This window comes from Oryctolagus cuniculus, chromosome 7 (genome assembly GCF_964237555.1).
Source record: "Oryctolagus cuniculus chromosome 7, mOryCun1.1, whole genome shotgun sequence".
NCBI lineage: Eukaryota > Metazoa > Chordata > Mammalia > Lagomorpha > Leporidae > Oryctolagus > Oryctolagus cuniculus.
In genome coordinates, this window is record NC_091438.1 from 156,671,267 (window position 1) to 156,687,297 (window position 16,031).

The following is a 16,031-nucleotide window of genomic DNA, read 5'->3' on the forward strand; positions in this document are numbered from 1 at the left end:
CACCTCACCTGCATCCAAGGGTCTGGGGTGTCCAGCAGCAGCGGGAGGCTCCCGGGCCAGAGCCTTCGCTCAGCTTCCTGAGCCCGGGCCCTCCGCTCCAGCCTTGCTCTGAACAGTGCAGTCCGCCACTGGGCCCAGTGGGTCTGCAGGAGGCCCCCGAGCCCAGCCTGCAGGAACCGGGTGGTGGCCGCTCGCTGGATGTGACTGTGGGTTGCTGACTGGGCCAGGGCCTCCGGGACCCTGAAGGAGAGCAGGAGGGCCAGGACTCCGTGGCCAGCCCTGCAGGGAGCCCTCCCCAGGCAAAGCGCCACCCCGCCCTCCCTTCTGGAGAGTCAGATTAAACAGGTCTGCTGGGCAGCCTGCAAAGGGGCAGGGTGCCCCACAACGGGGACAGGCGAGAGTCCTGCCAGGCACATTCTGCGTCCTCTCCCTCACAGGAGGGCCGGCCCGCCGCACTCTGAGGGCTCAGCAGACATGGGGCCACCCTGCAGGGCGGCACTGAACTCTCCAGGGAGGGCCGCACGGCCAGACGGTGGCAGAGCTGGGGCTTGGCCCCAGGACTAGCTGCGGTAGCCAGGGGGCCATCTCCATGTCATGGCCAACCCCTGCTAAGGCTCCCATCTCCAAGCCCAGCTCAAAGAACCACGCGGGGCTGCTGTCGGGCCCTGGGTACTCACCAGGCACTCAGCGTCTGGGCAGCAGGGGCTGGGCTGGTGGGGGCAAGGCGGGCCTCGTGCACCCATGGGGTCCAGTGCAGGGCCACGTGGGCTCGGGCCCCGGCTCTCCCTTCTGCTTGCTGTTGGACCTCTTGGTGCTGGCCCAGGGCTTCTCGCCACGCTCCAAGGGCTTGCTGGGTCTGGGCCCCCCAGAGCTGCCTGTTTGTCCAGACCCACTGCCCAAGGCCTCCCTGGCAGGCCCCGGAGACTTGGGCCACACGCTGCTCCTGGCCGCGGGCTGCAGCAGCCTGGGCTTCCCGCCACGTGGCAAAGGCAGCCCCCAGTGTCCTCCTCCTCAGGCCGTCCTGCAGGGCTCCACGCTGGGCCCGGAGTGCTCTCGTGTCTCTTGCAACCTCACACAAGGCCAGGAAGTGGCTGCAGAACAGGAGCGGAGGAGGGGCCCAGCTGGCACTCAGAGTCAAAACTCACAGTTGAAACGCGTCTCAGCCCTGCTCCCTAAAAGTGTCTTGGCCAGGGAGTGACGGGAAAGCATGGGCCTTCCTCGAGGGGCCTTGGCACGCACAGACCCCATCTGTGAACCTCGGGCTTTAGGGGTACGCGTTCCCTTGTCTGCTGGGGGGTGTCTGAGGAGTCGGCCTCTATGTTAACTGGATCCTCTGAAACCACGGGACCGACCCGACCCTGGGGCTTGTGAGGATCCCGGTGGGCGTCAGGGGCTCCCACCCCCTCAAAACAGATCGTGGAGGCTGTGGCCTGGCCCTCCATCTCCAGGCTGGGCTCTCCTTCCCTGCCGCCACCCCTGAGTATCCACCCTGGGTGCTTGTCCTGGGGTGGGAACCACGGGCCCCCTCCCAGGCCCCCCTCCCACCTCTGCACACGTCTCCGACGAGCTGCCGCCTGCCGCCAGCCCTGGAACACGGCCCGCCGCAGGTTCTGCAGGTGGATCCGTGCCCACCTCTCGTACTGTGTGTGCAGGATCTGTTGTCCTGGGGCCAGAGAGACACTGCAGTGCTGCGGGGTGCCAGCCAGGCTCCCCCCGGCCCTGCTCTGCCAGCCAGGCTCCCCCCGGCCCTGCTCTGCCAGCCTTTTGCCCTCCAGCTCAGCGGGGACAGAGGTGGCCGCCCCGGCGGTCTGGGTGAACATACTTCTGTTTCGGGCGTGCCTGGTTACCATGCTAACCTAGCTCAGAGAGTCGTCGGGGTGGGGTCTTTATTGTTTGTTCTATTTTAAAATCCAGGCTTAGCAATCAGGAGAATCTGGATTTCCGGTTTTTCTGTAAAAGGTGAGGTCTGGCAGCCAGGCCAGCCTATCCCAAGGCGCGTCCGTGCATGGGCGGCTCCCCCAGCGGCCCCCCGGCCCCCCACATCCCCCGGTATTCCTGTCCTGTCCTGCGCAGTGCCCTCCGCGTGGGTGTCGGCCGGGCCTGCTGCCTCGTTTCTAACAGAAGTGGGTGGATGTGATGGCGTCACTCCTGACGCTAAACCACGAAGAAGCCGTCGCTTCTGGCTCGGGCACCGGCTCCTCCTTGCCTTGGGGTTAGGTGCTCTGGAGAGAGGCCCAGGTAGCAGTGACCATCCTCAGGGTAGACACATCCTTCCCAGTGCCCTGCCACCTGCCACAGAGCCTCCTCGCAAGACTACAGCCCTGGCCCGCCCCTTGGTGCGCCTCAGGGGGACCCTCACTGGCCACACTCCGCCCCACCTGCTCCGCCGGTCCTCACCGCGGCCTCTGCCATTCCTACTGCCTCTGCTCTCCTCCCCGCAGCTCTGCCCGCTGAGCTCCCCGCCTGCCCGCCCTGGGCACCCTCTGAGCACGCCAGGCCCCTGCTCCCCCTCCCCAGCTCTGACCTCAGTGACCCCTGGAGGCCTGGACGGGGTGGTGATGGAGATGGCGTTCTAGGCCAAGCACTTTACAGGGGTCTCCCCACAGGGGCCTCATGAGCCGCCTCTGAGTTGGGGACCGTGTCCCCGTTTTATAGATGAGATTCAAGCTGCTTAAGATCCCCAGAGCCAGGGAGGCGAAGAGCAAAGACCCCCTCCCCAAGACTCCAGATCCCAACCCCAAGCTCTGTAACCCAGGCCTGGGTGTGCCCTGGGGGCTGAGCCATCCTCTCTATGCTGCAGGATATGGAACCCGGAGTCTCACCAACAGACCCTGGCCCTGCCGTCAACCACGGTGCCCCCGCCCCAGACCCCCACTCACTCTGCCAGCAGGAGTGCCAACGGCGCAGGGCGTCTCGCGCCAGCCCCCAGGCCCGCTGCCCGGCCCTCCGCTCTGCCTCTCGCCACTGGGCCAGCCGTTGCCGCCACAGGCCCAGCACAGCCCTGCAGCTCCGATCCCAGGCCTGGCGGGCGGCCAGCTCTCTCCAGGCCCCTTGGGCTGCTGCCCACTGGCTCCAGCTGAGGAGAACACTGGGTGGGAAGGGGTGTGTCCACCCCGAGGATGGTCACTGCTGCTCAGGCACACGCAGCCCACCTCCCCGCACCTCTCCCTTCAGCAACAGGGAGGGGCTTGGGGCGACTGCTCCCTGTTTCCATTGCGGCAGAGGGTGGGTTTCTGGGGTCCCAGGGACAGGTGGTGGAGACAGGATGGGACCCCCAGATCCAACGCCAATCCTGTGCCCAGCCACCAGCCATGAGCCAGGCACGGCTGCTGGACGATGTCTACGCCCAACCCATGGCAGTGAACACTATTATTGCCCCATTTCACAGGTGGGAGAGCCAGGCACAGAGAAGTTATACAACTTACCCGAGATCACACAGCCAGCGAGGGGCAGAGCTGGGATTAGAACCTGGGCAGGCCCCTCTTAAGCATTGTATGAGTGAGTAATTGAGTGAGCCACAGCTGTGGACTCTCCCGGAGAAGCCGTGACCCAGCCCTGGTGGCTCTGAGCTGGCAGGAGGAGTTGAGGGGTCCTCTGTCTGGGGCCAAGCTTATGGGGGTGGTAGAGGGGAGCCCCAGGGGGCTGCAGACCCTGAGCAATGCTGCTGTGAAGACCAGGGATCGGGGCCGGGGGGGAGGGGCAGGGAGACAGCGGGGCGGGCAGCACGGCTCACTGTTCCCGTAGAGGGGTCCCTACCGCCTCTGGAGGCCGCGCCGGCTCCATCCTGCCGCAGCCCGAGACTGCTGGGCCCGCACCTGCCACAGCAGAAGGCACCGCCTCTCCTGCCGCCGCTCAGCCGCCCGCCGAAAGCTCACCTGAGCCTCCAGGAGGGCGGGGGCCCTGGAGGCCTGGGGAGAGACAAGAGCGGTCCTGGGCCCCCCAGCCCAGGCCCGGGCCCACCCTCTCCGCCCGCCCCGTACCGCTGGCCCTCACCTTCGCCAGCGAGCAGCAGGGTGAGCCACAGGCTGGCGAAGCTGCTCCTCCTGGGATGCTGGCCGCTGGCTTCAGGGCACAGGAGGTCTTGGTGGTGCTGCCGCCTGGCGGGGTGCCCGGACCCCACGGCCTCCTGCGCCAACGCCCGAGGATGCGTCGCATCGCCCGCTGCTGCGCGCCTTGCAAGAAGGAGCTAGAGAGGGCAGGTGGGTCTCCAGGCACCGGCCTCGTCCCCTGGCCAAGGCGGGGCAGCCCACCCTGGCCGCTGAGGCCTGAGCTAGAAGGGGCACACCAGGGGCCAGAGGTGGACAGGGCTGGAGCTCTGCCCAGAGCCACCAAACTGGCCGAACGCGGCATCGCTGCGGGCTCCCACGGGGTCTCAGCCCAGGTTCTCACTTCACGGCCTGGGCTTGCGGACTCTTCCAGAGTGCCCCGCCCGGCGACCCCAGTGAGCCACGAAGGCCGGCTGAGCTCACCACACTCCCAAGGCTGGGGTGGGGGAGGGGTCATCGCGCGATCAAGGGTGCGCGGGGCCCTAGGCCCAAGGACCCCAGGCCCCAGAGGCCACAGGCACAACGGCCCCCCGGCGTCTCCTTCCACGCAGGGGTGGAAATGGGGAAACTGAGGCCCGGGGGAGCTCCATTTCCCCAAACTCCAAACAGCAGCAGAGCTGGGCTCCACTCAGGCCAGCAGGGCAGCCCCGGGTACAGCCCAGGAGACGGCGGCGGGGCCCTGATGCCCGAAGCCCAGAGGATGGACTGGTGGAGGGAGGGCCATGTCCTGCAGGGGCGCGGTGAACTGAGTTCTCCTGGGCTCCCAGGGATGTACTGAAAGAACTGAGCGTCCAAGTGGACCAGGTGGGTGCAGGGGTGATGGGTGTCGGGGCTGTGGCTCTCAGGGCTGCAAACAGCTTCTGTTCCCGCTGACACCCTGTCAGGGAGCTGGCCCCTCCCGACCCCCACCTCTGCTCTGTGCAGCCGTCACCCTGGGCTGTCAACCCGACACGGGCTGTCTTGTGCATACTCTGGGGCCCTCCGCTGGATTCACAGCGTGGTTTAGAGCTCTTGGCTGTGTATGAAGAAGTGGACAGGGGACAATAATTCTGCCCCCGTCCTCAGCGCATCTGCAGGTGCCTACTGGTGCAGAGAGCAGGGTGAGGAGATGGACACGATCCCTGCCACCAGGGGGCGCACACCCGGCTGGGAGATGGGCAAGAGGCGGCTCCATCCAGGCTCCAGCTCCCTGTCTGGGTGCCCGGATGCTCATGTGCCCCGCAGCTGTCTTTTAGTCACTGTCTCTGTGTCCCTGGGCCACATCCCAGGGCCTGGCACCAGGATACCAGTGACAGCCAGGCCCCACCCTGGGGCCATGGTGGGGAACAGGACGCAGCCGGGGCCGTGTGGGACAGTCCATATGCCACCTGGAGCCCTCCAGGCTAACCCTGGGTCACAAGCTCGTGGACACCTACTCTGCCTGCTGGCGCTGGGAGAGCCGTGTCTTCCAGAGCAGCAGGGCCCGCTGGAGGGCCAGTCTCCGGCAGGCTTCCTGGAGTGAGGCCGGGCCTGGCCCCTGGAGCAGCCCCCGGGCCTGAGCCCGCTCCCCCAGGCCCTGGGCAGCAGAGGCTCCCGTGATTGCGATGCAGAAGGCCGTGTTCCCTGCAAACAGTCGAGAGATGGGTGAGCAACGACCCCTCCCACCTCCCTCTGCCCAAAGGCTGGGGTGAAGCCGCTCCGCTCGTGGGCACTGCCCCTCCCGTCAGCCCCAGCCTTCCCCTTGGGAGACCTCCAAGAGCCCAGCCTCCCCAGGGAGGCGTCCGAGGGCAGGGCTGAGCCTCCCCCGTCAGCCAGCAGCTTCCCCAGCGCAGGGAGCCCATGCCTTCCAGTGCTGAGGGGCTGGCGGAGGGAGGATGTGGACAAACTCTCCTACAACCCCAGCATCATCTGCAGCCTCTCCTGACCCCCCAGGCCCGGCAGCCTGCACCTGCGAGCACCCAGTCCTCCCTGCTGCCATTGCGAGCCCCCCCCCCCCGCAGATCCCACCGGGGCCTCCAAGGAAGGGCTGCAGGGGCACGGTTTGCTGGGGTGGGAGGCCCCGGCTGCCGCTCGCTCACCTGTCTTCTGCCGGCAGAGACACAGCAGGGTCAGCTTCGCCCCGTCCAAGGCCCGGAGCTGCTTCATCCGGACCCACTGTCCCAGGCACGTCCTCAGGGTCCCCGCCCGGCGGTCAGCCAGGTGGTCTCGGTACTGGGCCCCTCTTTGCACAAACCGCCTCCAGGCCCCAAAGCACCTAGGAGAGCCAAGAGGGAGTCCCCAAGCCAGACCTAATAACCGATGACCAACTCCAGCTGCCTGCCACCTGCCAGACACCAACTACCTGAGCCCTGGGCAAGCCAAGCCACTTCACCTCTCCGAGCCTCAGTTTTCTCATCTATGGAATGGGGTTGCTACGCAGACAGCACGGCATGTCGCCTGCTGAGACGATGACACTGTCGCACCTGGACGCCTAGCTGGCCCCTAGCTGGCCTGCTCTTGGCCAACTTCCAGCCAGTTCCTATTTGCCAGATGAAGTTCGCCACACGCAGACCCAGTCTTCTCCCTGCTAAGCCCTCCAGCGCAGCTCCCCTGCTCACTCGCTCTTTTTTTAAATATTTGTGTAAGTATCAGAAAAGCAGAGTTAGAGAGAGAGAAATAACTTCCACCCACTGGCTCGCTGAAGCCAGGAGCCAGGAGCTCCATCCAGGTCTCCTACGTGGGTGCAAGGACCCGAGGACTTGGGCCATCTTCTGCTGCTTTCCCAGGCCACAGCAGAGAGCTGGATCGGAAGTGGAGCAGCCGGGACTTGAACCAGCGCCCATATGGGATGCCGGCGCCGCAGAGATGCTCAGCCCTCCACGGCACCCGCCGGCCCCGCTGCCCTTGCTCTGACGTTGAAATTTCACCTCCTTCCCACGGCCCACAAGGCCCCTCGTGCTTGGCCCCACAGACCTTTCTCCAACCTCCCTAGCGCCCCCCCCCCCCGAATAACAAAGCTCCAGCAAGGCTGGGCCTCATGATGAGAATGTGGCCACAAAGAGTGAAAACAAACCCACCCATCAGTTCCTTCCCTTCGCAGCACCTAACTCGGGGTGGGGGGGGCAGCTGCGCCTGCCACGGGACTGCTCGTTTCCGGTCTTCCCCCAACCACCACCAGCTGGTGGCGACGGGAGGCCAGCACAGCTCAGATGGGCTCGGCTCCGCTGGGCTCCACTCGCTTATCAGTGAATCCCAGGCCCTGGCTGGGCCAGCGGGTCTCAGGCATCCTCACTCAGGGACAGCTGTCTCCACCCCTGTTTGTACCCTTATCTCTCAGCACCAGAAGGCACAAGGGCTGACTTAGGGGGAGCAGGGTCCCCACTCCCGCCCTCCTCCACGTCCCCCGACCTGCACAGCCAGGCTCTGTGGTGCTGGGGGCCCGCTGGGGCCCCCCCAGCCGCGTCTGCAGTCTCGGGGGGCTGCCCGGTGCCCCGAGTGCTCTGTGCGGCCTCTCCCCGGATGGCTTGCTGCTTCTGATGGCTCCACAGGAGGAAAACTGGAGGGAGGAGAGGAAAGTGAGCGAGCAGAGAGAAGCCTCAGGGCGGGGTCGGGGCCTCGCCCAGCTCTGGAGCCACGAGGGAGGGACGTGGCAGCTCCACGGTCAGGCCTCTGGGTGGACTGCCTCAGCCCCAGAGGTGCACAGCCCAGGGTGAGCACTCCTGGATCTGTTGGCCTCAGGCTGTTGCTTCACATCCCTGGGCCTCAGTGTTCCGCGCATAAAATGGGCACAAGCAGATGCTCCAACCCTTCATGCAGGAGCCCCCTCCGCCCTGCCTGGCCTGGCCCCGCCTCCCCACCTCCCAGCGCCCCACCGTCTCACCAGCCAGCCTCCACAGGGCCTGCGGGACCTGAGCTCTGCCATCTTTGTCACCTGGTCTCTGCCCGGGACGCAGCTCAATGGGCCAGGCTTCTGTCTCCTCCCTCGGGCTCCCTGGACTAAGAGCGAAGTTGCCCAGAGAGAAACGGACGCCCAGCCCAGGAGGACACTCGGCCCCCGCCTGTCCATCCCAGCCTGAGACAGCGCCGGGTGCCCTCCCACCCCACTCGCTCCCGAATGGTAAAAGCCTCTTGGTGGGGGGAGGGGGAGGCCCTGCTGCTGCTTTATCTCTTCAGCCCTGTCCAGATTTTTCTTAAATTCGAGAGACAGACAGAGATCTCCCACGCCCTGGTTTGCTCCCCGAATGCCTGCAGTGGCCAGGGCTGAGCCCGGGCAGAGTGGGGAGCGGGAACTCAACCGAAGTCTCCCACGTGGCTGGCAGGGACCCGACGACTTGAGCATCATCGCTGCCTCCCAGGGTGTGCATTAGCAGGAAGCTGGAGCCGGGAGTCAGAGCGGGGACTTGAACCCGGGCGCTCCAGTGTGGGACACGGGCATCCTAACCAGCTTCCTAACCACCAGGACAATGCCTATCCCAACTTGGATTTTTTTAAAAGACTTATTCACTTATTTGAAAGTCAGAGTTATGCAGAGAGAGAGAGAAAGAAGAAGGTCTTCCATCCCTGGTTCACTCCCCAGATGGCCACAACGGCCAGGACTGGGCAAGGCTGTAACCAGGAGCTTCTTCCAGATCTCCTACGCATGTGGCAGGGGCCAAACACTTGGGGCATCTTCGGTTGCTTTTCCCAGGTCATTAGCAGGGAGCCGGATCAGAAGTGGAGCAGCCAGGACTCGAACTGGTGCCCATATGGGATGCGGACATCACAGGCGGCGGCTTTACCCAGTACGCCATGACACCGGCCCTCCATGTGGATATTTTTTTTCACAACAATCAAGTATTAAAATAAATGTCATTGAAATAATTATTTTAAATACACTTGCTCAAGCTCAAAACAAGAACAAGGGGCAGGCTTTGTGGTACAGCGCACTGAGTCAGCACTCGCGTGCATCCCGCACTGCGGTGTCGGGTTCAAGTCCCGGCATCTCTGCTTCTAATCCAGACTCCTGCTAGTGCATCCTGGGAAGTGGGAGACGCTGCCGCAGTGCTCGGGCCCCTGCTGCCCGTGTGGGAGCCCTGGAAGGAGGCCTGAGGACTGGCCTCTGCCATTGCAGTCATGTGGGGCATGAACGAGCAGATGGAAATCTCCCTCTCTCCCTGTCTACCACTCTGTCTTTAAAATAAATAAACCTCGAAAGAAAAGAAGGAAAAGGCGAGGGGAGGAGGCTTTCTTCAAGTCTTAATAAACATCACACTGACGCCGCCAAGGTGTCCCCCACCTGGCAAAGCCATCTTGCGCCCGCTGCCGAGCCGGCAGGCTGTGTGGCAGCCCCTGCTGGTCTGCTCTGTTCTTCTCGTCTCCAGTGGGAGAGGGAAGCGAGGGGCAGCAAGGCAGGGGTGGGGGCAAGGAGGCCACGCTGACCAACCTGGGGGCCCAGCCGACCTGCTCTCCCGGGCGGGAGCCACCACCACTTACTTTCTTCCCAAGGAGGGGCCACGGCGCTGGCCTGCTCCAAGAGGAGGCAGTGCTGACGCTGCCTGGGTGTGGCCGCTGATCCGGACCCCGCCCGGATGTGGCTGCTGAGGGGTCAGAGTTCTCCACTGGGTCAGGACAGAAGGGGAAGAGGGATGCCGGTGACAGCCTGGAAAGCGCCTCCCAAGGGAGAACTAGCAAGGAGCAGGGACCAGACCCTGACCCCTCCCCCCGCTCCGCCAGACTGTGAGGCCTTAACCATTGGTCTACCCTGCCACTTTGGGTAGGCACGAACCAATGAATGGAGAGAGAGCTCCCAAGAGGCAGGATTTGCTCTGGGAGCAAAACCTGGGGCTGGGCCCTCCCGAGCACCCTTTGCCAAGGAGGGAGGCTCGGAGAGGCACCTGCTGGTCCTGGCTGGCAACCTGCCAACCAACCAGGAGCTGCAGCCACACAGGAGGCAGAGCGCTGGCTAGGAGTCCTTTCTATTCACTAACTTACTCTCACAGCAACCCTGAGGGGTAGAGACAACGATTACCACCCCATTTTACAGATGAGGAGACTGAGGCACGCAGAGGTTACCTAACGTGCCCAAGGTCACACAGCTAGAAAGCAACAGAGGCAGGATTTGAACTAACAACACGCTCTACAACACGCTGAGCATCCCCGAGGCGCGGCCTGAGCCTAACAGGTGCCCCCTGTGCACGGAGCCTCCTCCCAGACACCTGGCCCTCGGCACCTCCCCCGCCCAACCTGGACACCCCTGACCTCTCGGAAGCTCCGGGTCAGCAGGGCCTTCCTGTGCTGCCGCCCTGCCGCCTCCAGCCGGGCCTCGCGCAGCCGCACGGCCCAGCGCAGCGCCCGCAGGCCTTTCTGTAGCAGCTGCTGGCGACCCAGCGCCACGGCCGCCGCCGCGCGCCTCCAGGCTCGGAAACATCTGGACAGCAGCTGCCGGCTGGGGGGGAGGGGGAGGGGGAGGGAGGGCTGATGCTGACTGGGGGAGGGGAGGTGGGGGGCGTCCACAGGGCTTGGCCAGCAGTCTCAAGGGGGACGCCCAGGCCACAGGGAAATCCCAGCTGCAAATAGGAGAACCTCCCTCGTGCTGCCGGCCACACTTGGAAATGCCAGACCAGAGAGCTCCCGGAGGCAGGGGAAGGCCCCATTTGACCGCCAGGCATCAGGGCCCCCAACCCAGGAGCTGCTGTGCCCACGTCCCTGTTCCCGGGGGCTCAGGGGGCTCCCGGCATCCCCAGCGGGACCAAGCGCCCTCCTCTGTAATTGCTACCACGGCCTCCCCTCCAGACAACGGGAGAGGAACTGTCCCAGGAGGATGTCCCCAACCCCCAAACCCCACCTCCCCCAGCCCTGGTCTCACCAGGCTGCCTGGGACTCCGGGGTCACGGTGGGCAGGGCCTCACGCTGAGAAAGGCAGAGGACTGATGGCTCTCAGCCGAGGAGCGGGGCACAGGCTGCCTGCCCAGGGGCCCCACCCCCAGCCTCCTATGGCCTCTACCTGTGTTGTGCTTCTGACTGCCGCCAAGGCCTCATCTGGCAGACTGGACCGACAGGAAGCCGTCCTCGCCTTCTCCCCACCGGCCTGCTCCCTGAGGGCCCCCATCCCGCCTGCTGCTCCCGAGAAGGCCGAGGAACGGAGTGGAGGAGGCCTGGGGTCCCCCTGCGGCCCCCTGCTGCTCTCTCCTGGCCCCAGGTGTGGAGTGGGGGGGACCTCCCGCTGAGAGTCACGAACCCCAGACAGCCCCTGCAGAGCGCTCTCGGGCCACACCGGCTTGCCGTAGGCCTGAGGGTCCGGGACATTTTCGCTTTCCCTGTGACTCTGGCAAGCCACGGTGGGCCGGCTGGGTCGGGAGTGGCCTGGGAGTTCCCAGCCTGGGGGCTCGTGGAATGCCGGGCACAGAAGACAGGTGGCCTGGTGCTCCGGCTGTCGCACGGAGGCCAGCAGCTGGGGAATGGCAGCGTGGGGCGGGGCCCGAGCCTGGCGCGGGGCAGGGACAGCCAGGTCCTCCAGCGTCAGGGGCTTCCCAAGGAGCCCGGAGGTCCGGCTCCCCAGGCCACACCAGGATCTGGGGCCCGGCCGGGGGCGCCCAGCGAGAGGCCTAAAGCCCGGCCAGAGGGTGTCTGTGGCCTGCAGCTGGGACCGCCTTGGGCCAGGGGATGGGCGAGCCGGCGGCCTTCTCGGAGGGGGACGTGCCCAGGTCAGCGCGTGGGGCCCGGAGCAGCTCAGGGGGGCGGGGCTGCCAGTGCTGCTGAGGCCCAGGTTGCTTTGCTGGGCGAGGACGGCGAGGTCTCGCGCCTTCGCTGGGGGCCACGCGGCCCGGGCCCACACATTGCTCTGCTGTCGGGAGCTTGCGCTGGCCACCGGGTCAGGCGTGTCCTTCAGGGCAAGGCCCAGGCAGGACCTAGCACTGGCCAGGTTGCTCTGGACTGGAGAGGGCTCCTGGCCCATCATCGTCCCAGGGGAGGCTGCGGCGGCAGGCCCCTGCCTCTCGGCCTGGCACCAGGGCCTGCACCAGCCATGTCCACTGCGCAGGCCGCCACCCGGGCTCCTTGGGCCTCTCCGTGGCTCTGAGGGAAGGAGAGACAATCATGCCCTGGGGAGGACCCAGAGCGTCCACACTCGCGTGGGACGGGGGAACTGTCCAGGCCTTGGGTGGCAGGGAGCCCACACTTCCGGGACCCGCTGCTCCCCCTGCCGACTGATGGCGGCCCTGGGGCTCCGGGCAGTGCCATTGGCGGCGCTGTGTGAACATGGAAGGGCACGGGGGAGCAAAGGGAGGCACCGAGGCGGCTGGGTGGGATTGGGGCGTGGAGGGGTGGGAGGGGGAGGACTCTGGGGACAGTGGGGGCAGAGTGGGCCAAAGGGGCCACCTTTGTGGGTAGGAGCGAGAGCTCACAGTGTCAGCATCTTGCCTCTGGTCACCCAGCTGGGATGTGAGTGGCAGAACCTGAATTTGTTCCTGGGCTGCTCCTGAGCCCTGGCACAGACTGACCCGGGGCCCCTCTGGACAAGGGCAGCAGGCAGGCCCTCTCCCGGCCCGCCCGCTCCCTTCCTTGCCCCGGCCTCTCCCTTGCGCCCCAGGCTGGAGAGACTGGCCTGCTCCCACCGGGGCAGGGGGTTCACCTCTGAAATTAGCAAGGCCCCAGGCTGGCCTGCCTGAGAAAGGGGCTCTGCGCCCACCCAGGCCACTGAGTGTCTTGCCTGGCCTCGGGGGGACAGCAGGCCTAGGGGGCACATTCTCCTTGTGGCCAGCTTCAGGCCTCGACTCCAGGGAGTGCGGGGCAGTGGCATCCTTGGTCCAAACCATAGTCGAGGCCGGGTCTGCTTGATCCACGGGCTCTAGGGGAGGAAGAGGATGGAATGTCCGGGCTCCCACCTTGCCACGCCACCCCCACCAGCTCTGCCCCCACCTCCTGCTGTCCCCCGTGGGCCCTGTTCTCGGGCAGCCCTCTCAGACGGGGGCTGGCAGGAAGGGTGGGCCCGCTTCCTGCCTTTCTCCTGTTGCCACTCCCAGACCAGTCTCGGCCCTCCTCTCTGGAACACCCTGGCCCTCAGCTGCCCGCAGGCATTGTATCTGCTCACGGCCCCATTCCTCGAGAAAGTCATTGTCACCTCCCACACAGCCTGTCTCAATTCTCCCTGATGACCCCACCCACCCAGAGGCCTCCAGGGACTCCTGGTCTCCCCTAACCTTGTCCTTGACCGACCTCAGCCACCTGCTCTTCTTGCAAACTCTGTCATCCAATACAACAGAACCCTCGCCAAGCATTGTTTCAGAGTCCACTCCCAGACTTCACTCGGCTTCCTTCCAGTCCCAACAGTGCTTCCTCGGGGGATCCCGCCCTCTGCCCCCCCCCTGGATTCCCTCAGTCCCGCCCTCAGCCGCCTCCTGCTCACCCTCCTGGAGCCCCCCCTTTCCCCCCCCCCTCCACCGTGCAGCGTCCACCCTGCTGATCCTGAGCAGGCTGGAGTGGCTACAGGCAGCCTCCCAGCCCCGGTCACCCCCTCCCACACTGAGTCACCAAAGACGCTGCTGGGAAACCAGGTTCTAAGGGGAAGCCTTTGGCAATGTGGGTAAAATGCCTCTTGGGGCAGCCACATGCCGTTTAAGAGTGCCCAGGATCGAGTCCTGTTACTCAGTTTCCAGCTGCTGCACACTTGAGTCCTGGCCACCCTCGTGGGGACCTGGGCTGTGTTTCTGGCTGACTTTAGCCTGGCCCGGCCCTGGCTGTTGTGGACATCCGGGGAGTGAACCAGCAGATGAAGCAGTGCTCTCTCTCTCTCTCTCTCTCTCTCTCTCTGCCTCAAATAAAAAAAGAATCAGGGGCTGGCGTTGTGGCACAGAGGGTTAAGCTGTTGCTTGTGACGCTGGCATTTCATGAGTTGTAGGTTCAAGTCCCGGCTGCTCCACTTCCAATCCAGCTCCCTGCTAATGTGCCTAGGAAGCCAGTGGAGGATGGCCCAAGTCTTTGGGCCCCTGCCACCTATGTGGGAGACCCAGATGAAGCTCCTGACTGCTGGCTTCAGGCTGACCCAGTCCTGGCCATGGTAGCCAACTGGGAACCAGCGGATCTTTTTTAAAAAAGATTTATTTATTTATTTGAAAGGCAGAGTTACAAATAGGCACAGAGAAAAGAGAGAGAGAGAGAGAGAGAGAGAGAGAGAGAGAGGTCTTCTATCTGCTGATTCACTCCCAAGTAGTCCACAATGGCCAGACTGTGCCAGTCTGAAGCCAGGAGCCAGGAGCCAGGAGCTTCTGCCGGTCTCCCACATGAGTGCAGGGGCCCAAGGACCCGGGCCATCTTCTACTGCTTTCCCAGGCCATAGCAGAGAGCTGGATTGGAAGTGGAGCAGCCGGGACTCGAACAGGCGCCTACATGGGATGCTGGCACTGCAGGCCGCAGCCTCACCTGCTACGCCACAGCACCGGCCCTGATAATTTTTTTTTCCTAAGCAGTTTGCTGGGGCTGGCCCTGTGGTACAGTGGGTTGAGCTGCCATCTGTTACACCAGCATTCCAGGCTCCGCTGCTCCACTTCTGGTCCAGCTCCCTGCGGATGTGCCTGGGACAGCAGCAGGGGATGGCCCGGCCTCTTGAGCCCCTGGCAGCCACGTGGGAGACCCAGATGGAATCCTGGGCTCCTAGCTTTGGCCTGACCCGGCTGTTGTGGCCATTTGGGGAGTGAACTAGTGGATGGACAAACCCACTGCCCCCACCCCAGTAACTCCTTCAAATAAATCTGAAAAAAAGAAGAAAAAGCCTGCTGACCTCTGCCTCACTCCCTGCCTCCCAGCTGCTGACCAGCCTCATCCTCTGCTCCTCTCCCCTTCCTGCCCTCCAGTCCATGCAGGCTCCCGCCCCAGGGCCTTTGCCCTCCCTGTGCGCTGCCTGGGACTCCGCCCCTGTCTCCCTCAGCCTCCTTCCCGCTCTGCCCACCCCTGCACTTACTCCCCCACCCTGTACTGAAAAAAGAGCGAGGTCCTCCCTCCAGGGGCCCACGAGACACACGAGGGCAGGCTCTGCGGCCCCTCCCCACTCCCACCCCTCGTGTGCCTGGGGCCCGCAGAACAGCGCTGGCGCACAGCAGGGACTGACAAGCTAGTACCTGAGCCGCGCGGGCACCGCAGTCTGCACCGCAGCCTCAAGGCCGAGGCTCCTTGCTCCAGAGAAGAGGACGCTGGCGCTCAGAAGGGTCCCCGCCCGCAAGGCCGGCCGCTGCCCGGGGGCCCAGCCCCGCCCACGCCGCCCGCCTCACGCCTCGCCAGGGTCGGTCTGCGGAGGCTCGGTCCGCAGGGTCTGCCGGGGGTCCCTCTGCCTGCCCGGGCTGCAGCCCCACTCCCCTCCAGGACACTCACAGCCCCCTTCCCTCCCCACTCAAAGAGCCCACGGCCAGTTTTCTGGCCTCCTGGACCCGCGACCTCGCGCGTCCGTCCTCCTCGGGTCCTCCTCCGAGCACACCGCTCTGAACCTGGAGGGACCCTCGGCCGCGGACAGCTAACGACCCCGGCTGGCCACCGGGCGGAGCGAGCGTCGGCCGGCAGAGCGAGCCCGCCGGTGCTAGCCCCGCCCCGCGAAGGCCCCGCCCGGTGCTAGCCCCGCCCCTGGGCGTGGCCGCGGCGTCTGCGCACGCGCGGGCCGGATCGCAGCGGAGGGCGCCTGCGGGCGAGGCTGTGGTCCCCGCGTGCAGCCCCGCAAGTGTAAGGCGGGCAGCGTTCGGCCTCGGGATCCCTCCCTGGTCGCGCGGCGAGTTTGGCCCAGGCACACTTCCCTCAAGGCTCCCTGACGGTGCAGCTGCCAAGCCTTTGAGCTCGCCGGTCCCCGCCGGCCTCCGCGCAGCCCTTCGTGGCCTCCGTCCCGAGCGTGGGCGCCTCTGGGAGGCAGGAGCACAGAGCCGGGGTCGCGGTGCTGCGTGATCTGTGGGGGGCCCGCGCCTCCGAACCTCGGGCCGGTTCACGTGCCCCTGCTGCTTGGTGTCCACACCAGATGCTTAGTGAATGCAGGGCCTCCCGGGGCCTAGGCCCGTTCGCAACGATTCGCTTATT

General features: G+C 65.3%; 1 protein-coding gene across 1 annotated transcript in view; it reads right to left on the bottom strand.

Moving 5' to 3' along the window:
* Positions 1 to 15,576, bottom strand: part of C7H1orf167 (chromosome 7 C1orf167 homolog) — an 18,873-nt gene extending 3,297 nt beyond the window's left edge. The window contains exons 1-16 of the mRNA XM_051834351.2: positions 15,095 to 15,576; positions 12,691 to 12,828; positions 10,987 to 12,056; positions 10,849 to 10,892; positions 10,242 to 10,428; positions 9,477 to 9,601; positions 7,885 to 8,000; positions 7,413 to 7,560; positions 6,104 to 6,279; positions 5,462 to 5,648; positions 3,994 to 4,186; positions 3,757 to 3,908; positions 2,880 to 3,088; positions 1,546 to 1,663; positions 678 to 1,091; positions 9 to 240 (exon numbers count right to left, since the gene is read on the bottom strand). Coding sequence (XP_051690311.2) covers positions 9 to 240; positions 678 to 1,091; positions 1,546 to 1,663; positions 2,880 to 3,088; positions 3,757 to 3,908; positions 3,994 to 4,186; positions 5,462 to 5,648; positions 6,104 to 6,279; positions 7,413 to 7,560; positions 7,885 to 8,000; positions 9,477 to 9,601; positions 10,242 to 10,428; positions 10,849 to 10,892; positions 10,987 to 12,056; positions 12,691 to 12,796 — 3,477 coding nt within the window. The 5' untranslated portion in view covers positions 12,797 to 12,828; positions 15,095 to 15,576. The remainder of the gene's footprint in view (positions 1 to 8; positions 241 to 677; positions 1,092 to 1,545; positions 1,664 to 2,879; positions 3,089 to 3,756; positions 3,909 to 3,993; positions 4,187 to 5,461; positions 5,649 to 6,103; positions 6,280 to 7,412; positions 7,561 to 7,884; positions 8,001 to 9,476; positions 9,602 to 10,241; positions 10,429 to 10,848; positions 10,893 to 10,986; positions 12,057 to 12,690; positions 12,829 to 15,094) is intronic.
* Positions 15,577 to 16,031: the final 455 nt, after the last annotated feature.